Source organism: Phyllostomus discolor, chromosome 15 (assembly GCF_004126475.2).
Source record: "Phyllostomus discolor isolate MPI-MPIP mPhyDis1 chromosome 15, mPhyDis1.pri.v3, whole genome shotgun sequence".
Taxonomy (NCBI): domain Eukaryota; kingdom Metazoa; phylum Chordata; class Mammalia; order Chiroptera; family Phyllostomidae; genus Phyllostomus; species Phyllostomus discolor.
This window is the reverse complement of record NC_040917.2, coordinates 18482079-18506303: the sequence shown is the minus strand read 5'-3', so window position 1 is coordinate 18506303 and position 24225 is coordinate 18482079. Positions and strand designations below refer to the sequence as shown.

Below are 24225 nucleotides of genomic sequence, written 5' to 3'. Positions count from 1 at the left end.
TTTGACTCGGACCTAAATTATATTTTTCCTGGCTAATATTTCTTAGTTTGTGCAATGAGCTTGGGTTTCTTCCTACTTTTAAGTACTGACACTTGCGATGCTATTTTTGCACCCCTTTGTGCAGTTTGCTAGCTTGTGGTGTTGCGCATTTTAGAGTCTCGCACACCAAATGGCCACTCTTCCTTAAATTTAGTGTGTCCTAGTTGAGAAAAAGCAACTCGTGCTTTAAATGGAAACTTTTGCTGAACAAACGGCTTTGGAAACGTGCCACAGGAATGTTTTTAGATTGTATAGGACTTGGCAATGAAAATAATCAGCTGAAGAATGACATTAAAAAATAATCCTTGGATTTTGACACTTTATAGAAGTAAAGGGGGAATGTTATTGTATCACCCTTTCTCCACGATATGGTTTCCTTAAAGGAGAATAGTGTATGTTTCAATGCTAACTGACTCCTCAATGTCTATTTTAAAAGGACATTTTATCAGTTTCCATGCTTTTGAACAGCATGAAATAGAAAACATAAACCCTGTCTTTGTGCTTTGGGCCATTATAACAAAATACCACCGGTTGGGTGGAAATGTATTTCTCACATTCGTGGAGCCTGGAAGTTCAAGGTTAAGGTGCCGGCACAGCCAGGTCCTGGTGAAGATCCTCAGCTGGGTTGCAGGCTGTGTCCTCACAAGGTCAAAGGGGGCAGGGGCCTCTCCAGGGCCTCTTCTACGAAGGGCACCAACCCCATTCACGAGGGCTCTTCCCACAAGACGTAGTCACGTAGTCATGATGTAATCACCTCATCATGATGTAATCACCTCGTCATGATGTAATCACTGAAGACCCTCACCTCTTTCTATCACCACATGGAGCATTAGGATTCTCACATACGAATTTCATAAGGGAAGCACACACATTTAGCCTATAGGAGACTATTTTTCCTTTTCGTTAATCCTTTACTCTGTGTCTCTCCTAACCTCTCCAAGTCTGCCCCCGTGGATTGTCACGAACCATTGTGTACGGAGGCCATTTTGAAAACAAAAATAAAAGACCAGAGTTCCCTAGCTGGCGTAGATCAGTGGATTGAGCGCGGGCTGCGAACCAAAGTGTTGCAGGTTCAATTCCCAGTCAGGGTAACATGCCTGGGTTGCAGGCCATGACCCCCAGCAACCGCACATTGATGTTTCTCTCTATCTCCCTCCCTCCCTTCCCTCTCTAAAGGTAAATAAATAAGTCTTTAAAAAAATAAGACCTGAGTTCCTTTCACTGCCATCCACTGCATACCTGTCCAGCAAGTTCTCGCTGCTATCTGATTGGTTAAGTAACATCAATCGCCGAGCAAAAGAAAGTGAGTTTAGCTAGGCATGTATGGTCCTGAACATATGTTTCAACAATGTCTAAGAGCAAAATACAAGTAAAATAGATACAAAGCTCATCTCATGCGATTAAAAATCTTAGGTATAATTGTAACTGAAGTTCAGCAGACATCCCCGAATGTCCTCATCTGTCTCCTCTAACCTTATTCGATTCCCTCCCTTGGTTTTTAACGCCTGAAGCATCATCTCAGTGCTCAGCCGGGACCCATAGTTGTTGGGTTGAAATCCCCACGGACTGGAGCAGAGAAGCTCCCTAGGGTGCCAGGGGACCTTGTTTCCGCTGGGGGCGGGTCTAGAGGGAGAGCTGACCTCCGCACCAGGGCCGGTCTCACGTCCACCTTTATGCCGGACTCACGGAACCCCGCCCGGCTACCTGCCCCTATGGACCTTGTTCTGAGGCTGAAGTCATTTTCAGAGCCCTTTCAAAAAATTGCTTGTCAAAATTTAGCTATATCAATCTTTGAAGATAGCTAATAAAACCACGAACAGTGACCATGCACTTGTATAGAGCATCCCTAAAGAAACATAATTCTCTGTTTAAATTAGTGTCTCTTGCCAGTGCATTGAAATGCCTGGAATTTTAAGTAAATCACCCTTAAGATCCCTGAACAATTCTGCGCAGATGGGGCCACGTGGGCGAATATCTTGCAGGGGGATGAGATCCAGATGACGGGCGTGTGGGGAGGGCCGTCCGAGCCCTGTTCGAGGGGAACGCCGAAAAGACCCGACACGGTGGCTACGAGCCGCAGAGGGGACTGTCCCGTGCGCTCAAACAGCGCGAGAACACCAAGACGTCGGTGCCCGGGGGGCCTTCGCCTGGCCTTTCTCTGGACTGAAAGCACTGTGTGTTCTGTCGGGAAGAAATTCTTTACTGGAATATACAGATACATTCATACAAGAACGCATATTAATAAAAACACAGTGCATGGGATGTCTATTACCTGAATTACGTACATTGCATGGGTGTGCATATGTGTGAGTGTATTTTTTAAAGGACAAATGTCACTCGTGCATGACAGCAAATGTTCATGATTATACCTTTATTTCCTAATTTTTTAAACAACACCACCCAAACTAGAAAGCATCAAACTAAAAAGGGACCTCACTTTTTAACCAGATTGGAAAGCGCTGTCTGGGGAAGTTCAATCAGGGCCGATGTTTTGTCTGTACCAACTCCCTTGCGGACTATCTGGCATTTCTGCACAAGCTTGGCACGCCGCCCTTGCGTGGCTGGCAAACATCATTATCTCTTGGCAACTACATATATGTTCTCATAGGGTTAAGGCTATGCCCAACGACCACCAGCATGTATATGGAATTATTTCTATGTGGCAGATACTAGCTGTCTTATTTTCACTAAATATGAAGCTTTTTGGGAAATAGAGATTTTCTCCCTCTGTTCCCCATGACGCATACACGGAGAATCATTAGTGCAGAATTTTCACGGCACTGTGGAATCTGTCTGCCTACATGTAATTGAAAGTATATGTTTCCACTGCAGTTTATTTTCCATAAAAACTGCAGGCCGTCTGCTTTCAGGAGACAAGTTTACTCTTGAAATCCTAAATTTTAACTTCTTAGCTGGCATAAGGTGTTTGTTTTTGAAACAAACACCTTTCCTTGTAAATAACAAGCATCACCCTCCAGCACCTACAGCCTGTGAGTTTTCGGTGGGCATTTATTTGGAATAACGTGGTATTCTTTACTTCGGATGACTCAACTCTTCTATAAATCAGCAGTCATGCCCAAGTTCAGATAGCCTCACTACAGTTTATTTAAACACACACTCTAGTTTTTTTTTAAAGCAGTTTAACATGAAGTTGGACCCTACATTACATCATATTCAAAAACTAACTCAAATGGATCAAATACCTAAACATAAGAGCTAAACTATAAAAATCTTAGAAGAAAACGTAGAGGGGAAGCTTACTGGCATTGCACTTGGCAGTGATTTCTTGGAACGACACCAAAAGCCCAGGCAACAAGAGTAAACGAAAACTGGACTTCATCAAAATTAAAAACTACTGCGCTTCCGAGGACACCGTCACCACAGTGAAAGGGGACCCACAGAGCAGGAGAAGACACCTGCAAATCACATACCTGATAGGTGGCTTACCACCCAGGCTGCAGAAAGAACTACAGCTCAGCAGCAACCACGAAAAGATTTAAAAAATGGACAAAGGACTGAAGGAGGCATTTCTCCAAAGAAGATACGTCAACGGTCCACAAGCCCATGAAAAGACACGCAGTACCACCGGTTGTTAGGGAAATGCAAGGCAAACCACACACCACACTGGGACCTCACAGGATTGAAACAATGCGAGCGAGTGCTGGCGAGCGCGCGGACGGGCTGGAATCCGCACACGGCTGGTGTGCGTGCAGAAGGGTGCGGCTGCCGAGGAAAACAGGACGACAGTTCCTCAGGTAGTTAAAAACAGAGCGACTTGTCAACCCAGCGATTCCCCTTCTGGGCATGTGACCAAGAAAATGGAAAGCAGGGTCTCAGAGAGAGATTTGTAGATCCATGCTCGTAGCAGCCTTATTCACAGTGGCAAAAAGGTGAAGCCACTCAAGTGAGTGCCCATTGAAGAACGAATGGATAAACAAAATGGGGCGTGCGTGCCAGTGGAATATTACTCACCTTTGAAAAGGAAGGGAATCCTGACATTCTGAAATGGATTTGGTTCCTTTGTGAAACAGGACATTTGATTACTGAACCGGTATTTTTATCTACTCGGGAACATTTATTGAGTGTACACTGTGGAGTCTCAAAGAGAAGTTATATTTGCCAACAGGTAATGGATAAAGTATAAGCAGCCTCTAGTTTGGAGGTACAAGGAAAGATACATCTTTTTTTGAAAATACTTAAGATTGCTCATTTCTTTATCTGTGTACTTGATGAAACTAAGAATGTAACAAAGATCAAAGCTACTCACAATTATTTTTATAAAGCATCAGTTTTCACCCTGGCTTTCCATGTAGTTCTCTCGTGAATACAAGATCTCTCATTTGTGCACATCGTGATCCACATTGACCAAGACGTCCTGAGGAAAAAGAAAACGTTAATTCAATTAAAATATTATTGGGGCTTAACTTCGAACATATGGTTTTGATGGCTGACAAGACACTTTCCAGAAGTTGGGATGACCCCACCATTGAATTACATACTAACCAATATGTTTGCTCCCAGCTCCATCTGCAAGCAAAAATACAAACATCAGAAACGCAAAGGTGACAGTCTTGAAACTGAAGACTGCCTTCCCTGAGAGCACACACATTCTGAAGTTAATACCGAGGCATCTTTGATTACTACCAGACCACGCTGCTGCATGAAAAAAAAGGAGGTGGTCAAGCCAAGCCTTTGTTTACAGAGCATAATCAAATTACCTAAGGGTCGGTGTGGGAAAACAGGCCGGGATCTGCCCCGACGTCAGTGTGCTTTTAGTATTTCAGACACCCTAGGTTGCGTTCAGCCTCGGAGCCAGGGACCTGACCAACAATGGCTGTGGTGGTAGCCCAAAACTCAAGTCTCCCCATGCCTACCGTGTCTGTGCATGCGTACGGGGCATTCAGAAGTGAAGCTGCCTGCTTCCTACCTCGTGTTCCGGGCCAAGCGGAGATTATGCACAGTGTGCTTGTTTTACATACGAATTGCCAGTGTCTAATGCAGTTCCTGTCCACCTTCGGGCAATTTTGTGTGAGGGGCCAGAAGAACAGGTTGACACTGGGACGTTTCCTGACGAGGGAAAGGACCATAGGCACAGCCTGCAGGTTCGACATTTATTTGTAGTTCCAACAATACTGTTTTCATTACAGTGAACTTAAATAAGCATTAGCAGCCTTTCTATCAAAGAAATTAGTCCTTGTGTGAATGCCCTATAAATAAAATTGTTACACGGTGGAATAATGGGAGCATGTAATGAAACTTGATTTCCAGCCAAACAAACATATGGACATTTAAAAAAAATTTTTTTTTGTTAAAGTGAAATGTGCACTCTCTGGCTCCCATGTGGGATGATTTAAGTCATCCACTAACGTGTGTCTGGATTCTGTCCGTTTAAGAGCACACGATTCACTCAGGCAGGGGGACCGCTCTTACTGTCTGGGGGCGCTGGATGTGAGAAGATGTGGTTTCCTGGGGGGTGGGGGGCTGAGGCAAAGTTTTTCAACAGACACCAGGGTTTTGTTCAACACATTCTGTCAGGTAGTGGGATACTAAGATTCACAGCGTAGGCAGTCTTAGCACTTAGAGCATTCGCTATTATCTCAAAGCGAGGAACGATGCCTCTGTTTTGTATGAGGAGCTAACTTACAGATACCTGCACGGTCTGAGTTGTGCACATCAGGCCTCACGTTGATTATACATTTCCTTACAGTTTCAGACATCCCTTCACTCAAAACCTTCACTGAACACCTATCAGTTAGACAACCTCCTAGTAAACAGAAAAGCATCCCTGTTTGGGTCTCTACCAAAACGGCCCGTTCACTCCTGTAATCCCAGGAACAGTACTCTTCACAGACCTCAATGCTTCTTCCCTAGCCTTCTGTGATAACGTGAAATTCCAAAACAATGGACTGACTTATAGATGAATCATCTATTTGAACTTCTAGTGAATTTTTAAATCGGGGAAAGATTCGTTGAAAATAAGAGAAAGCGTTTTTCCAGGGTTTTTGTTGTCGCTTTCACTCCTAAAACTGGGTTCACAGAGAATGCTGAGTAGAAAGTACTGTGTCAGCTGAGTATCTTGAAAACAGAGGAAATCACCGGCTAGAGCAACATAGAAAGGTCAGCACAGGTGAATACGTGCACGAGGAAGTTCCCCACCACACGCTGAGGGGAGAGCATTTCCCTCTGCGGAGTCAACAGGACGAAACACAGATCACACGCACCATACTGTGCAGGCGGCGCTGGCGATCAGAGCGCCTGGCATCATCTCGCGGCGATCGTGGTGTCTGTGTCTTGTATAAACAGTTGTGACCGTTATCTTGCTGCTAGGTCTAGTGTGAGTAGAAACTTCCCACTGGTCCTGCCTCCGTCTTGTCTTCCCTTTGTCTGGTTTTCATCTTTTTTCAGGTTTCATCTTAGAGTTCTCTTCCTCCCGGAAGTTTTCCAGGAGCATCGGGACTGGCCAGGACTTAGTGTTCTCATTGCGCCCTGCACCTGGGCTTCCGTTTCACTTACGTTTCCCTGGATGGTACCCCGTCCCCAGCGACTCCTCCCCGGTGCGCGCCCTATGAGGGCAGGACCAGCCCGTTTACCTCTAAGCACCCAGCACAGCCCCTGGAACGTCAAAGTTGCCTGGCATGCACTTACTGAATGAAAGGAACAGTGAGTGAATGAAAAATACATGAATAAATCTATGAGGAGAACCCACAGGCCGGGCTTCTTGGCCTGGCCGTGAACTGTTTGGATGGCTTTTGGCGAATGACGCACATCTCTCCGCCTTCGTTTCCTCAAGTTCAAAATGCGAGACGCACACAAGGTGATTTCTAAAAACGTTACAGCCCTGGCTGGTGTAGCTCAGTGGATTGAGCGCAGGCTGCGAACCAAACATCACAGGTTCGATTCCCAGTCAGGGTACATGCCTGGGTTGCAGGCTACAGCCCCCAGCAACCGCACACTGATGTTTCTCTCTCTCTTTCCCTCCTTTCCCTCTCTAAAATAAATAAATAAAATCTTTTTTAAAATAATAAATAAATAAATAAAAACGTTACAGGTCTCGGTGTGAGTGTCCTATGGAAATGATCCTTGAGAGCACCAGTTGGCCTGAGGAATGTTGTCCAAACTTCGTGCACCATCCCCCACGATCTAAGTTGTCCCTAAGGCCTCAAACTCCAGCGCAGTTGTCTAACTCTTGAGGCAAGGCCGGAACTACTGCAGACTTTGTACGTACTGTCTGCTATACCGCATGGGGGCTGCCACAGAGAATCAAGGAGTGAATAATAGAGTAAAATAGGGCCCTCTTCCACCTGTAGCAGCAGAGGTGAAAAAACAATATAACTCAAATCTCATATAACAATTTTAAGAGGCATTAAAAAATATAAATGCAAAATAAGGCGATTGGACTATGAAGATGAACATGTAACCTTATCACCATTGTTTAGGTAAGAATGTTTTGATCACTGTCTGTATGAATTTAGCCAGAAATTATTCAGAAAAGAGAGAAAAGTCTATGGCAGATGTCGCCTTAAGTAGAGAGCAGATGCCCTGGAGGTGTTCAAACACGTGTGCGGGTGTGCGCTGCTGAGGGTCTGACCCGGGAAATTTGCACATGGGGTTAGGGTTCAGAGCTTACACCGCTGTCAGGCACGGGGGCCGGAAATGCGCCGTTTCCAGGTTGCAGCTTGGAAGACTGGGAGACGCACAGGAGAGCCGGGACTCTCGCGGGGCCCCTGCTGCCTGCGGGCTCTCTCGTGTGTCCAGCATCGTTTCCTGGACACAGTGAGTGCACGGTTTGTCTGCTGAGTTAATAAACGAGTAAACAGATGAAAAGATGGGACTCGGAAGTAGACGGGGAGACTGGAAATGCAAGATAGTTCAGGGAGCTGCCCAAGAGGGCGGTGAGATTCTCTTTACGGAAGAAACACTGCCTTGGGACAGGGAGAAAGGGTTTTCGAACAGAAGTGTGTTTGTGGCTTGCAGTGTGTGTCCGTGCCTTGCAGTGCGCGAGTGTGTTTTCTTGTGTGAGCCCAGATAATCGTTTGAAAACGATAAGGTCTAAACGTGAAGTGGGATTGAGTATTATATTCCAACTCGTGGCCAAACTAAATGTGACAGAATATAAACTCCTGACATGAAAGGATCATAATGGAAATCTTGGCGGCTCCTCAAGTATGCTTCTAGAGTCCGTCAGAAGAGTTTAACTCCTTGTAGTTAGGCCTGGAGTAAAGTCACATTACAGCATTTTCCCTCCGGGCATTTAGTCCAACCACTGTCACTGAACCTTGTCTCTTGCTCGTTTTTATGGAAACACTGAACTTTTCCCTACTCAGAGGCTAATCAATAGATTTACAAGATTATTAAGGCACAAATTTTTAACTGGGGAGAAAAGGGGGTCACAGTACCTCCACTACCATTAAACACTCATCGAGCAGTGCCTGCAAATGGCAAAGACTCATCGAGCAGTGCCTGCAAATGCTGTGGCCTGGAACCTCAGAAGAAGTTCCTGGCAGAGTCAGAAGCGCAACCGGAAAACCCTTCCGTCCAGACTGAGCAGGACTTACCAGGTGGCCTCGGTGGTGACACAGTGTGGCTGGGGGAGGGGATGCAGGTACTGCCTGTGCCTCGAAAGAACACACCCGGGAAGAGCTACAAAGGCAGGAAGGCCAGGCAGGACCACAGCTGACACACAGAGCGGGTCTCGGCGAGACCCCGGTCTGACAGGGAGACCACCTCCCGGTGGGGTCGCCCTGTCCTGCAATGGACACAACACGCGTTCTGCGGTTCCAAAGTGGCAGAAGGACCCTGCCTTTTGGAGCACATGGTGGGGGACCAGTCTTTACGAGAGGAGCCCAGAAGCACCAGCAGCTCCCTCGGTGAGAAGTGTGCCGGAGGCAGTTCTCCACCTGGAAACAATGTCCCCCCCCCCCCCCCCCCCCGAGAGCTGGTTTTTCCTGTTCCTACAACCCCCCCAGGCAGAGGCCACGGTAGCAACCACAATGCAGGTCTTCAAGGGCCTATTTGCCATGAATTGATGGTTCACTCATTCATTCATTCATTCATTCACTCATTCATTTACTCATTTAGGTTTAGATCTGCAGAGCATCTTCAGTGTACACTGGTTGCAGAATCGCAGGGTCCAAAGGGAAAGTCGGGGGACACGTGGGAAGCCTTTGTGTGCACAGGGTAGGGAGACCAGCATCTCGGGACTTTTCGGCTGCTCGGTTTCTGGGGTCCTGAAGGAACATCCCCCTTTCTCAGCTGCAGTTGCTGAAGGAGTATCAAGTCCAGCCAGGCGCTGGTGTCAGTGAGGACTGCAGAGCACGGTTTCAGACTGTGACGATGACAGACTCACAGTTTGCTGTATTTTAACTCAGAGCAAGGACATGTCCACTTTCGCCCCTCCCTGCCGCTGTGGTCACGAGGGGGACCCATCAGATCTTCTGAGACGTCTCTGTGTTGGCTCACGATGTACGGCCACAGGCCCTGCACCGTGTCACCCTGTTTGCTGCATTTGCTCCCAGAATGGAGCCACGGGCCTCGCGATGTGAAGCAGGAAATGGACCGAGGAGAGAATTTGCATCCTAGGACAGAACGGGGCTGGACACTAGTTTGATCAGTATAAAATCGGACCCATTTCGGTGCCTTCCGGTGACACACCTGAACCGCACCCTGGACCGAGGTGCAGAAACCAAAGAGGCTGGGGTTTCGTGAGGACAGGAGCCGGGCTCTCTCGGGGGAACCTCCTCGGTGTGTGTTCAGGGGGAGCCGCTGGTCCTGCGTCCAGTTCACTTCGGGTTCAGTGGTTAAGAATAGAAAGTGCTGGAGGACGTTAAGAGAGAACTGCTTTTCGGTTTGCCTCCCAGCGCTCAAAAAAACTTCTGCCAGCAAAGCAGTCCTGGCTGCTGGCCCCATCTCTTCCTCACTCCCCGAGGAGAGTCGAGGGATCTCCCTGGGAGATGGTGTGCAGGGTCCATTGTTCTCCCCTGAGTGGACCAGTCCCCTGGAGGGGGCCAGCCCCAGACCCACGAGAGGCAGGAGTCCTCTCCCCTCCTCCTGAAAGCTCCCGGAGGCAGGCTGGCCCGAGACCGAGGCTGGAAATGGACAAGCAAGGCCCTGTCATCAGCGGATCCAGAGCCACGTTATCCAGTTCTCTCTATCAGCATTAGGGCCGACACATTCATCTCCATCTGGGTCTGATTTCTCAAATGGATCTGAGCATGAGGGGAGAAGAAAAGGCTATTATTGACTGCCTCCCTGAACGCCAGCACCCCACTCCATGCATCCCGTGCTGTGGCCCCAGCTCGGGGGGTGCCCTCCATGTAGGGCAAACAAATGCCTAACATATGGGCAGGCTTAACCTGAATTTAGATTTTCTATAAAATAAGGAAAATATGTACTGGAAAGGCCAGGCACGTAAGGAGAGTCACACCTGGGCTGGAACTCTGGGTCCATCCTGATGTGAATGTGAGCATAAATTGTTTTCTCTTCCATTTAACACTGAATATTAACTCGGACATTGAAAGAGCATCTAGTATTATGCCCGATACAACAGGTGTTCAAGAATATATTATTCTTGTTACTAGTAGTAATGCCTTCTGCAGCAAAAGCAAACTTTTGAGGTAGCGGGCCACAATTTTTTAGTAATCTTATAGTCAATATATGTTCATTTTTTTAGTTCGGTCTTTTCCCTTGAAGAATGAGTAATAGAATCCAAACTAAGGAAGGTTTGCTTTATTTGTTAAATAAAAAAGTGCAATGTAAAAAAACCCTATAAAGAAACATCTGTCGAGTGAAACTCATAAGTTTCTTCACTTGGGAAAGTCCTGGTTTGCGCTCCGTTATTTACGGCGCAGGGTTAAGGTCACGGTGGGTGGGCCGGCAGCTCCTCCTGTGCGTTCGGAATGTCGAGCACCGTGCACTTCTCAAATCCAAAAGCAATAGCTCTCTCCCTTCTGATCCTGCTGAAGGCGTAGTTAGATTAGCTGGACCAAAAGTTGAGTCGAGTCCTAAACCAAAGCTAGGCTTTGCTTCTTCCAGGGTGCGTGCTTTCCGTGGTTTATAATGTGATCGGTAACCAGGAAAGCCCAATAGAACCAGCACCTTGCGGCTGGGTTAAACCGCATGTGCGATTGTAAACACTGGCAACCGCCTCCGCTGAGGACAGGCATCGTGTTTATTCAAGAATGTGGCAGGACAGTAATCCAGCTCCCGGCATAGGATTTATTCCTTAAAGCCCCAAGTCAAATGACCCGCGTCAGAAGTCTTTTATTAAAGCCTCAGGCATGCGGCACTTACTTGATTTTGGGGAAGGAATCAACAAGACATGCAGGTGAGTAAGGGTGGAAAGAGTATAGAGGGTTAAAAAAAAAAACAACCTCTTGTTAACATGATGAAATCAATTTTAGAGAATTTTTTGAAGCTTTGAAAGAGTGATATTACTGGACCAAACGATAGTCTCTCCATAAAGAAAACACTATATCCCACTTCTCGGAGTATTTCTTAATATGCATCTAAAGTTTCATTGTTCAAGAGTCAAATTTTCCAAATCAGAGAAAAGTATTACTTCATGGCTCCCAAGTTTCCAATCACTTAACATATGAAACGCTGAGGTTTAAGAGGCCGGCGCTGCGAGCGCAGAGCATCTGTTTGATGTCGGCAAGGTCTCTGACAAATTCAGTGTTAAAAGACTCTCTGTGCCGCGCTTTGAAAATGGATCGCTCGGTAATAAATCTCCGGGCTCCGACACACCCGGTGATGAGGTCTGCTTTATGGACTTGCGCAAAAGCATCCGTGCGCCGCTTCTGGCCCTCCCGGACGGCGAGAGCGGCGGGTTGGAAGACGCAGGTGAACGTGCGTGCGGCTCCGGGTTCGGGTGCGGCCCTGGGGACCCCGGTTTTCTTGACCACGTTCAGAACGTCTGTCGTCAGAACTGGGGAACTCGCCTGGCCTGACTTTGCATCTCTCCTCCACGCCTGGAGAGGAAGATGCGTTGGAAAAAAGCACAAGGAATTCAAGCTGCCGAACTCGGAATTGGGGAAGCTGCGGAGGCTGCGTCACCCTGGCCTATGGGCTTGGAGGTGGCTGGCACAGTTATTTCGGCTACTGTGGGTGCTGGTGGACTCTCGCAGAGGGTGCTTTCGATGGAGCATGTTCTAGTGTATGGCTGCTTCAGGGCATAAAGACTGGGGTGAAAACTGGGATCTTCCTCAATACCGAGGAATACTGTGATGATGAATGAGACACCTTAAAGTAACACACTTATTTAAGAAAACTGCGCTGTCTTCACTACAGAACCTTTAGGTGCTGCAGATAAGCTCAAAGGAAATGAATCCTGCCATCTAGAAATGACACTTTGGTATATGATTTCTCTTGTATGTACACACACATATTTATATGTGTATCTTTTTAAAAAATAACACGACCCCTTCACAAATTATTCAAGACAGTAGTTTTGTTACGTAACACATGAGGAACAGCATTTGAAATATCTCTCTCTCGCTCTCTCTCTCTCGCTCTCTCTCTCGCTCTCTCCCTGTGATGTGTCTGTCTGCACACACACGTACGCTCACTTTAATGGCTGCCCAGTGCTCCGCCGGGTACATGGATGTGGGTGGGTGCCATTTCTTAATGTGAGTGGGGCCAGACCCTTCTTCCCTGCACGGCCTTCGGCAATCAGAGTCTAAAGGGCCAGCAACTGGCAGCACGAAGCAGGAGACAGACGAGGCGGGAGGCTGGTGTGGGGCGTTTCCCTTCTGAATATCAAAGACATTTAAATGAAAATGAAAAAAGAAGCTAACTCCCAAGCAAATAATGAGGAAACTGTTACCAGGAGGCCTGGGGGCTACTCGGTCATTCTCCAACTTTTTAAAAGACAAACTACACACACACACAAACACACCGACACACGAGGGCATTCGCATTGTGATGCCTGGCTGGTTTCCTCAGGCGCCCGGCCCTCGCAGAAACGGGACCATCGTGCTTGCAGCCTTCTTTATTTCTTGCTTTTATTGCTTAACATTATCAACGCGTGCAGTGTCCACACTATTGAAGGTCACTCATTCCCGCTAAAGCACCCCTATGTGCGCATTCGGATGTTGATGGTCATTTGAGTGGTCAGCGATGGGCGTGCATGCGCCCTCGTGAACCCCACTGACACGAACATGCTTGGGCATGTCTCCCCACATGTGTGCAGGGATGTCTAGCAGTGAAACACTGGGTCGTAGATCATGCTAATGTTTGGCTGCACAATGAAATGTCAAACTCGCTCCCCGTTTACACTCCTGCCCAAGGCACACCAGTGTGCGTGAAAGCACTAGCCGCTCCACCTTCTCGCTCTCGCCAGATAGTCCCTAGATTTTCCATTTTAGCTTCTCTCGCGGGGGTGCAGAGCTGCGGGCTGTGCTTCGGTGAGCATTTCCCCGAGCACCTGTTCACACGTTTATTAGACGTTCGAAGGTTTTCCTCTGGAAAGTGTCTGCTCTAACTTCCACCCGCTTCCCACCGCCTTGTTGCTCCTGCTGCCCAATTGCAAGGATTTTAAAGAGCACATTCTAAGTTTGTCAGTGAATGAAGTGGTGGCGAATATTTTCTCCCTTTCTCTGACCTACCATTCTACCCCAGAGGATCTTTTGGGGGACAAAAACTTGTTTCCCTCAGTAATGTCTTTTGTTTGCTTGATTTTAGTTTTTAAGGTAGAGGTCATGCACATCTTTTATCTATTCAGAGATGTATGCTTTTTAAAACATAAATATAATTTTTAAATTGAATATTCTATTTGTTTATTGCTCGTATATGAAATACAATTTGTTTTGATTGATCCGGGAAGAGACAAACTTCCTGAATTCTCTTAATAATTCTAATAGTTTGTCTGTAAATCATTTGGGTTTTCTGTGTTTAAAATCATTTTGTCTGCAAATATTGCAGTGTTATTGCCTTCTCTCCAATTCCGATGCCTCTCATTTCTTTTTCTTGCTTCGTTGCACTAATTAGGATCTCTAGTAGGGCACTGAACAGAGCTGGCGAGAGGGGACAGCGCTGCCTCCATTCCCAATGCCAAGGGCAAACCTTTCAAAAAATCACAACGAAATGTGATCCAGGTATCTTGTGTAGGTATCCTTCACCAAACTAAGAAAGTTTTCTTATATTCCCAGATTCTAAGTATCTACCGTTAGTGGATATTATATTTTGTTTTTTATATCTACAAAGATGATATAAATGAAAGAAAGTCCACATGATTTTCCTCCCCTTTTCCCTTAATGTGATAAATTGCACTGACTGAGTTTTGAATCAGAAAGCACATTTGGTCACGACGTACTATTCCTTTTATGTAATGCTGGGTTTGGTTTGCTAATCTTTTGTTTAAATTTTTTTTCATCTACTTTCATAAGATAAATTTGCCTGTAATTTTCCTTTTTGTAATGTTCTTATCGGGTTTTTCTATCAAAGTTTAATTGCATCATAAAATGAGTTGGGAAGTGTTCCTTTTTTCCTATTCTCCAGAAGAGTTTTCATAATATTGGTTTTATTGCTTCCTTAAATGTTGAGAGAATTCACAAGTGAAACCATCTGGGCTCAGAGTTTCCTTTGTGGGGAGATTATTTAATAACCAGTTCAATTCCTTAATAGGAGAAGGACTATTTTGATTATCTCTCTATTCTCGTGTTAGTGTCGGTAAGGTGTGTTATTCCAGAAATACGTACATTGTATTTCAACATTGAGAATTTTAAATGATTTACAATTTTCAGATTTACTGGCATATAATTGCTTATGATTTTCTCTTATTATAGTTTGAATATCTGCACACAATATAGTGATGACCCCTTTACCAGGAGGCTAACATAAATGTTCTCTCTCTCTTTCTCTCTCTCTCTCTCATCAGCCTTGTTATTCATCCTTTAGAAATAACCCACTTTTGGCTTTGTTGATTCTTTGGTTACACAGTTATTTTTATATCTCACTAATTGCTGCTCTAACCTTTATTATTTTCTACCCTCTTCTTTGGGTTTCATTCATTGAAAGTTGTATGTTTCTTTAAAATAGGTATTAAATTATTGACTTAAGCCTTTCTGTTTTTCAATACATGTATTCAGGGCCACATGCTCCCCTCTGTGCATAGCTTCAGCTACGTTCTACGAGTTGTCATATTTTAGTCACCATTCAACTTCAATTCCTTTTCAATTTTCATTGTAGTTATTTTCCAAACCTTTGGAGATGTTCTGGTTATCTTTTTTTTTTTTTTTGAACTCCAAGTCCATGGTGGTCAGAGGCTGCACTGCAGAGTCTCAGCTCCTACAACTGTTTGCAGCTGGGCCTGAAGGCCCAGCGTTTTCTTGACTTTGGTCAACATTCCAGGTGCACGCACATCAGATGTGTACTTTATTATCGCAGTTTGTCAAACAGGTCGAGGCTCTTAATTTTCTTTTCCAGATACTCTGTATCTGCATTTCTATGTTCCTATACAGGCTAATTTCCCTTTTACCCAAAGAACTTTTTTTTTTATTATTGCTTTCAAGTTAGTCAACGGGTGACAATTACTTTAGGTTTCTTATTTGAAAGGGGAATATGGTGGATAGTCTGAACACATCTCAATTTTTCTTTTGTCTTTAAGAATGTGTGTGTGCATACATATATAAACACATATACATATACACATATATACACATACGCAGACATGCTACATACAGAATTCTACGTTGACACTCATTCTCTTTCAACACTTTGAAGATGTCATTCCTTTGACACTTTTATTCTGTTATTTCTGTTGAGAAGTCAATCTTCAATCTCATTGTCTTCTTTAAAAATAACGTGTATTTAGCCCCAACCTCTTTGCATGTGGTTTTCAGCGGCTTCGGTATCATGTCCCTGATGGCGAGCTTCTCTCGTGTCCTGCTTGGTGTTCACCATGCTTCCTGAGTTTGTGGTCATGTGGCTCTCAAGTTGGAGGGACAGTAACAACTATTTTCAGAGGAAAAGGAATCCCTTTAGATGCCTTAATGATCAGAGAAGAAATATGAAAAATAACCTGGGTACTGTCAAACCCCAACATAGCGTAATAAGTAAGGTTCAGAAGAATTTCATTACATGTTTGTGGTGTTACTGAAATGACCCGGATGCACATGTACCTGAGTCAGGGTCCAGCTTTAAAAGCCCCTCACCATCCTGTCCGTGATCTGTCCCCACCTGAGGGTGACTGTCTGCCCTGGCTTAGGTACCAGTGGGGAGGACTTGGGGCGCTGTTGCCAGCTAGGATCCGGTGCAGGAGTAACAAATTCAAGGACTACTATAGTAGATTAGTGGGATTCATTTCCTGAAGCTGATCAGGAAGAATGTGGAATAGGATACTAGCTACTAAAGCAGGGAGAAAATGATGGCAGGACGGGTGGTGATGGAACAATTTCTGAGATTTAAGTTAGAGTAAACTTTACATTGTTAATATTCTTTAAAAGCTATAAAGGCCCTAGTTTAATTAACCAAACTTGTTTTCGTCATATTCATTATTTTTCACCTAGTCTAATTTTTAAGGGAAAACAATCATTGATGCGTATCAGCTACTCTATTCCATTTGGTTGCCTCCTACAATTTTTTTCTTTTCTTTTAGTCCCTGTCACACTTATCTCCAGAGCCAGAACCTTTCAAGAGCCTGTGCCCAGGTCCTCATCACCCCTTACTGACGACAAGAGGGCCGCTCTGTCCTAACAGCCGAATGCTCGTTATCGGCACTGATGTCGGAGGAAAGGAGAGAAACTGACTTTTCAGATCACCAGGTGGGCGCATGGAGGCAGATTTAAATACACCACCTTTTCTTTCTAATAGAATTACCGGTCAGTTGAAACTACATTTTTCCTCCCAAGTCCTTTATGAATAGCAGCTAAAAATAAAAGGCCTTTGATTAATGAAGTTACTTTTGCATCACTTCGGTTTGCACCCAGAAGCAAAGGTTAATTATGTTCATCAACGTGGGCAAAATCACCTCCTGGACTCTCCAAGGTAGAACTCCCCCTCGCCCGCCGGCTTTGCCCTGTGGCTCCAGGCCCAGCTCACCGCGCTGGGGTCCGGAGTCCTGTGGGTGGGATTCCGGGCCAAGCGGGGCCTTTGGCTGTTCTTCTCTCACACGTGGCTTTCAAAAGGCCCGTATGTGAATCACTTCAGTGCCGCCCACTGTGCGCCTTCGAGTTTTACAACGCCCGTGCGAGCCCCGGCGGGGGGGCACGTTTATTGCGCATGCCATTCACTTTAGATCCTACCAGAGCAAATGATTGCAGCAACTCAGAGGAAAAAACTGGAAAATAAGTCCCTGATGTAGAACCGGTCGCGGGGCCAAAACAGTAGTGCCAATTATGATTTCAGTGCCTTACGCGCGTTCCTCTGCCAACAGCCTTTGAAACAATATATAATTTACTGTTGGTTTGGGCGGGCATATTAAGCAGGACTCTTGCTCAAGCGAACCAGTTGTCTTTGTATTAAAAGTTAATTTTGAAGGTTTCGGATCGCTTTTGCTCATTTTACTTTGTTTTGCTCCTCAGTGGAGAGCGTTATTGGCAATAAATGAGGCAAGAGCAGCACGGAGGCCTGCAGGGCCGGCTCAGCATGGGTGTGGCCCTGGGGTGTACATATGTCACTTTCTGCAATTTTCCAGCTCAATGTTCCTTCCCTTGATGGCATGGCTTCAAAGTGGAAAGCCAGTCACTCAAGCACTAAAGGCACACTGCTTTCTCCTCATGCCCAAGTCAGGGGTCCTGGTCTCAGGAAAGCCTTCAAACAGGGAACACGGTGCCTGCTCCCACAGCAAGGACTTGCCAAACAGATAAACCATAAATAAGGAAACGTGAAGTCAGGAGGCAGTACATACACCGTGGTCCATCATACACGGACAAATAACAGTTTGCAAAGAATCGCCGGGTTGTTAAACCAGCTTCGGGCCAGCGCTGGGACAAGCGTGGGAGATGCGGCGTCCCTCGGAAACGGCTCCCGTTGTTCACGGGAGAATCAGAGCGACTTGGTGGATGACTTACTCAGTACTGGAAAGTACCTCCGAGATTATTCCTGGGAAATAAACTTCAGAGTCGCAGGAAAACTAGTTTTTGTGTGGGAGTGAACCTACGAGCATTCCTAAACCCCAGCATGTCTTCCTAAAGCAGGGCCTGAGTTCTCCTCTTGTGTTTCCCCAGCCCTTCTGGCGGGCTGAACGGTGGAGATCACATGGGGCTGTTTCCAATAAATACCACCGCTCAGGGATACCCCGCAACACACCTCTTACTGGTTTGTATCTCAATGTGCCCATTGCGTCACCTTAGGACACTTTCCAAAGAGCAGGCAGCACAGAACTCCTGGCCAAAGTCCACAACAACAACAACGAAACAACCTGCCAGTCTTAGCCAGCTCTTATCTGCTTCTAGCAGAGAGATGACACGGTTCAAGCCCAGATGAAGTCCCAGGAAGCTCACCCTTTGCCAAATCGAGGAAGCTGAAATGCGGAGGGGACAGGCCCCCACTCGTTTGTTAGCTAGAAAACTGAATGGGTGTCAACCCCTGAAATGCCTCTTATGTTTCAGGCCTTGTGCTTCCCCCTTTACTGGCGGGGTGTCATTTACGGAATACCCCTTTGGGGGTCTCTGACCCATTCCTCCATTCCTTCCCTGGACATCTGTTCCCATCCGACAGATGAGGAGACAGGCTCCGAGAGAAGAAGCGTCAGTGAGGAATTGCCCGAGGGTCACCCAGCTGAGAGAGAATCTGTAGAGACAAGATCTGAAGCCAGATGGATATGATGGCAAAGCCCTGCTCTTTCCACAATGCCAGGTGGGGTTCTCAAACAGGGGCTCCAGCAGGGTCATCTGGGGCCCCCGCCTGTATTTCTGAGCCCGAGTCTACATCATTTCAACTGTATTTGCTATGGAAGGATCCAGGAATCTATTTTAACAATGGCTCCCTGTGCTTTTTGTGTGTAACGAGGTTTAGGGACAACGAAAACACAATATACAAGTTTTCCAACTCCTTATACAGTAACTGCTCCAAAACTCTTAATCACCAGTAATCCAGTTGACAACTGTTTACTAAGCACCTGCCGTGTGCCTGGCAGTGTCATAGGCATGGCAGTGGGTAAAACTGCTGCCCTCAAGAAACTTCCGTTCCGTGGGGGGTGGGGGAGGGTCACGAGGAACAGACAGAATCATGACACATAAGCAAGTTATACACTGTGTTAGGAGATGGTAGGTGCTTAGGGGAAACAGAGGAGGAACCAGTAGGGGTGGGTATCACGTAGGGGGATCAGGGTGGTCTTCCTGGGAAGGTGACATGTACGGGAGGGGAAGGACAGGCCATGGGCGTGTCTGGGAAGAGGACCCAGGCAGATGGAGCAGACAGCACAAAGAACTAAGGCGAGGATGTGCCTGCGCATCTAAGAAGCACCAAGGAACTCAGTGTGGGTGCAGGAAGTGAGCAAGAGAGAGGGGTCAAGGTGAAGTCCGACTGGCAAGAAGGGAAGGACAAAGCAAGCTCCTGCTGGACCCTAGAGGCTATTATAAGTATTTTGACCTTTACTCTAAATGAAATTGGAAATCACTGTCACGCTTTGAGCAAAAGAAAAAAAAAGTTAATGTGAACTAATAAATAAAAAAACAAAGAATTCCATTGACAAAGACCAAAAGAAGATTTTGAAAAATTTCTAGCCCAGACTCCTATAAAAAGGCAGGTGTTTTTCTACATTATTCCGAGAAAACTGTTAACATTTCACATGAAAGCAGGCTTCATTAGCCACCCATCCACTTTGCTCGGCCGTTCGTCAGCCCGCTATTTATTAAACCCACCGCCAGCCGTGTGTCAGGCCCGACGCTAAGTGCCGAGGGCGTGATGGGATTTACGGCGTCGCCCCCAGGGTGCTGTGGGCCTCGGTAGCGGTGTATGTGGCCCATGTTGCCTGTGAAGTAATTGTTTATTCGCAACCTAATTACTTCCATTGTAATTAAAGCCCCTTCCCTTTGGCTGACAGTCCATCACCCTGCACCCTGGCTCCAGCCGGGGGCAAGCTGTGGTTGGCAGCCTCTGCAGGGCTCTCTTGGGAGGGGAGGGCGTCCACGTGGCCCATCGGAACGGGAGGGCTGGGGAGGGCTGGCACAGAAGAGCGAGCCTCAGCGGCTGGCCTGCCCCTGACCAGCGAGGCTCGGCTGGTTGGGCGTCATCCCAGGAAATAGAGGTCGCCAGTTCGATTCCCGTCAGGGCGCAAGCCAGGGTCGCAGGTTCAGTCCCCAGTCGGGGCGCAAGGAGAGGCAGCCGATGGATGCTTCTCTCTCACATCCATGTTTCTCACTCTCCCTTTCTCCCTCCCTTCCCCTCTCTCTAAAAATACATAAGTAAAATCTTTATTAAAAAAGGAGTTGGAAAGCATGGGCTCACGTAGAAGCTGAGAAATTTCTTATTTCCTGGGCTGAAGGGAGAAGGTGCCGCTTTCTGTGGGCCGCGGGGGCGTGGACAGAGCATGAGCCACACTGGCTGCCCTGGTCTGTGTGGGGTGTGCTGCGAGCTGACGTGATGGCCAGTGAATACGAAAACGCTTGAGAGGAATCTCGAAACACGGAATGAAGGCATGCCAGAGGAAAAAAGCCTCACCGTAGCGACTAATTCTTTTAACATGATCCAGCTCGCAGACTTCACGGGTGGCAGAGACAGTGTGGAGATGGACCACGTAGCAGAACACCGGCCACCTACCTCCGTGCTCTCACTCAACAGCAATGCATACAGACCCCAAACCTGATTCCTATGTCTAACTGGAAGAGACTATATCGGACTTGACCTTGGTCAAGGAATCTGATCGACAATCAGTGGTACTGATGATTTTGGCACTGTTCTGAAGAGTGAAGATTCTGCCTAGAGTGGTGGCGGACTCCCAGGGACAGTGCCTTGCTAGCCACAGGAATTCCCCTTCTCCAAGCAATGATGACAGACAGACAAGAAGCGATTCTGGACAGTTTATCCAGGCAAGAACAGTACAGCTACACCTTTTCTCGTGTTGCCGGAGTTTACTGACCGGCGGTCAAAACCCATGCGTATGGGTGGGTGGAAACTGAAAGCAAAGTACACAGCTGGTCTCAAATAAAAAGGGCAGCTTTGTAATTCACAAAATGCTCAAAGTCAAGTCTATACCTCCCTCCTCAATATTAACAAGCAAACAGGCCAAAACCAAAATTCTCTGGCTTTTAATGCCATATGTTTGGATTATTTAGTATATTTTGCCCTCCACATGAGCTCACTTTCTGGATAATTGGAAAGTTAAGTAATTGCCTAGAAAAGGTAAACATTTGTTAAAGTCCTTAAGAGGAGGCTTAACGTACTTGATACAACGGCAATAAAATATTAGTTTCTATCAACATAAGATCCTTCTTGTATCTATCACATGACGTCATGTGGGGCTGCCAACACACACGCTTTGAGGGAAGACTTCTTCAATGCACTTCATTCATAATCAGAACCCACGTTGTGATGTCATTTCCCCCCTAAACTCTGCACAAATAAATAAAAGTGTGTTGACTTTGATTTATTTGTGTTTTCCTTAGGCACCTGATGACGTCACTTAGGAAGACTCAATTTACGGGTGTGTGGTAGAATTAAATAGGTAATGACGGAGGCGGGGGCGCATTTTCAGCTTCACACCAACAAGCTCAGTCCCTTCAGTATTCATGCCCTCACTCTGGGCTCGCGGTGTGTATTCCAGAGCGTTCTTCTCTTTGTTCTTGCTTCTCAAACAGAACAGTTTCTGTAAGCCCAAGCCATGCATGGCCCCCTATTTCTACGTCTGCTGAGTGATTCTGAATACGTTTTATTTGTGTTCTTGAGGGACTCACTGAAAAGCAGTTGGGAAGGCCCTTGCGTATAGCATTGGAGCCAGATCTTGGAAGTGGAAGGAGTTTGCACGAAAATATGAGGCAGTGGGATGGATGGTGGAGTCAGAGGTCTCAGGCGCTGAGAACAGCACGCATGGACGCCTACGAGCGGGAGTGCACAGCCTGTGTATGGGACCCGTTGCTCACCCACCAGGGGGTGAAGAGGGGTGCAGGAGACCCAGAAATTACAAAAGAGAGTACGTGGCCCTCACAGAGTAAGTCCAGAATACGCTCTCTTGGACAATAAATAAATAAATATGTGAATTTAAAAAGAGAATGTACTGTCAAATAAGGTGAGTTCTAGGTAGATAAAGTTGTAATACTTCAAGTTGTTAAACATCATATTCATATATTCATATAAAATTAAATACAACCTACTGGATGGACATTAAAATAACATTTAAAATAGTGAACTCATCTTAAGGCTCAGGACTCCAGACCCTAGCTCCGCTCTTTGTCCCCAAGACACTGTTCCAACCAGAACAGTATTTTGTGCCCTTGAACTTTGATCTTCCTGCTGCTGCTTTTCAGAGGGGAAATTTAAGTGTTTTCTTCTGGAGAAACAGAGCAAGCCAAACTGAAGCTATCACCAGTGACCTCTCATCCTGACCAGTAGAAATGAGTAATCCTTATGTAACTTCTTGAAGCATTTATGCTATGGAACATCGCAAACAAAACCATGTTTACTGTAGCCGCCCTTTGGAGCCGGGTAATTTCCTATCCAATTTGCCTCCCCGTCAATTCATCTTTCCGCTGGGCGCTCTTGAAGGAACAGAATGTTAATTGAACTTGCCATTGTGTCTTGGACTATTTTGGTGACAATTTTCTGTGACGGGGGAAAAAAGAGTCGCTAATTCATTGCTTCAGGAAATGAAACCCCAACAGCCTCACATCTGGTAAATTGCGGCCTTCCTGCTCCCGCGGCAGCCGCAGTACACGCAGCATTATTTGGAACAGAAAAAAAAAAGGAGCAAAGGAAATCAATTTTTACATTTGCAGTGGACTCTAAAAAAAAAAAAGATCTACAAGCCAAGAACATTTTCTTTATAAAAGCATCCATTGTCTAAGACGTAGAATCGAGTCTGCCAGAGGATAAATTAAGCAAAAGCCCTTCCAGGACCTTCATGGAAAGTCTGAGAGGTCACTGTGAACTTAGGGCCTGTGGCGCGGCTCCTTGTCCCCGGGGGTGGGGCCATGCGTGAATTACCATATTTGCGCAAATATAATGATGTAGTCCTCGAGGCCCCTGGGGGGAAATGACAAATGAAAATTGATTTTGCCTTGACTGGGGATCATGGTGTGCATTGGGGCGGGAAGTTCCATTCAGCCGTACTCTTAACATGTCACCCAGGCTGATCAATTTTCAAAAGAAGTAAAGGCAGGGTGTGGTTGGGGGCAGTCCCCCAAAGGACATGCACAGGACACAGCAGCCTTCCCTAAGGAGAGTCACAAGAGTTAGGGTGTAGAAACGGAGGGGTCTCACCCCAGTTACTGGGCTGATGAGGAACTTGGTGGTGGATGGCTTTTGCCACTTCAGTACCAAGTTCATCACCAAGGGCTTGTGAAACCACGCCAGTGACGGGCATGTGTGTTCCTACTCAGTTCCCAAGGGAAGGGGAACCGTGATGACCAGACAGGCAAACTGCACTCTCAGCGGTCTGGGGAAAATGCCCCTCACATTCTGAAAAGGACACCCCGGCCCTTGCGGGCAGGGCCTTTTCTGTCCTGGCAGAACACGGGTAGCACAGCACAGCACAAACCTTACTCCTGCCTAATCCCCTGTAATCCCCAATTGGGACAATTAATTTTACAAGGGGTCATGCTCCCTTTCTCTGCTAGTTCTATTGAGAGCTTTACGAGGTGGACATGTGTCCGTTCTGATGCGTTCCGACAGCTCCTTTCACCTAGCGCCCAGCCTCGTCATTGATTTTGGTCAGTGCGCTCTGATGTCGTAAATGGAGTGTAGCCGCGATGTTCCCTTGATCGCAGATGGGAGAGAACAGCGTGTGCTTGGGGGAGGGGGGGAGAGCGGGGGAGTGGGGGAGCGGGGGTGTGGCTTCAGAAATCTCTGTGCTTGTCTCAGGATGTCACACTGAGATCAGCCACCCCAGGGAAGGCGGAGGGATTTGGGGGGAGCACCACAGTGTTCAGGCTCGGAAACTGGAAAATGAGAGAGCTGAGCCTCACACGCTCGCTGCATCCGATGTTATTTTTAGCTGGTTGGACGGTGACTTTCTAAAATGACTCATGTTCAGATGACAGCTCACCTGAAGGCACTTGACAAAGCGGCTGAAATAATTGATATATTTCATGTGAC

The 24225-nt window shown here is 46.5% G+C and overlaps 1 protein-coding gene across 1 annotated transcript in view; it reads left to right on the top strand.

Annotated features, from left to right (window-relative positions):
• The window catches only part of LYPLAL1 (lysophospholipase like 1), a 50327-nt gene extending 30719 nt beyond the window's left edge, over positions 1–19608 (top strand). Inside the window, exon 6 of the mRNA XM_028531356.2 lies at positions 16631–19608. Within this exon, the coding sequence (XP_028387157.2) occupies positions 16631–16728 (98 nt within the window). The 3' untranslated portion in view covers positions 16729–19608. The remainder of the gene's footprint in view (positions 1–16630) is intronic.
• The last annotated feature ends 4617 nt before the right edge of the window (positions 19609–24225 follow it).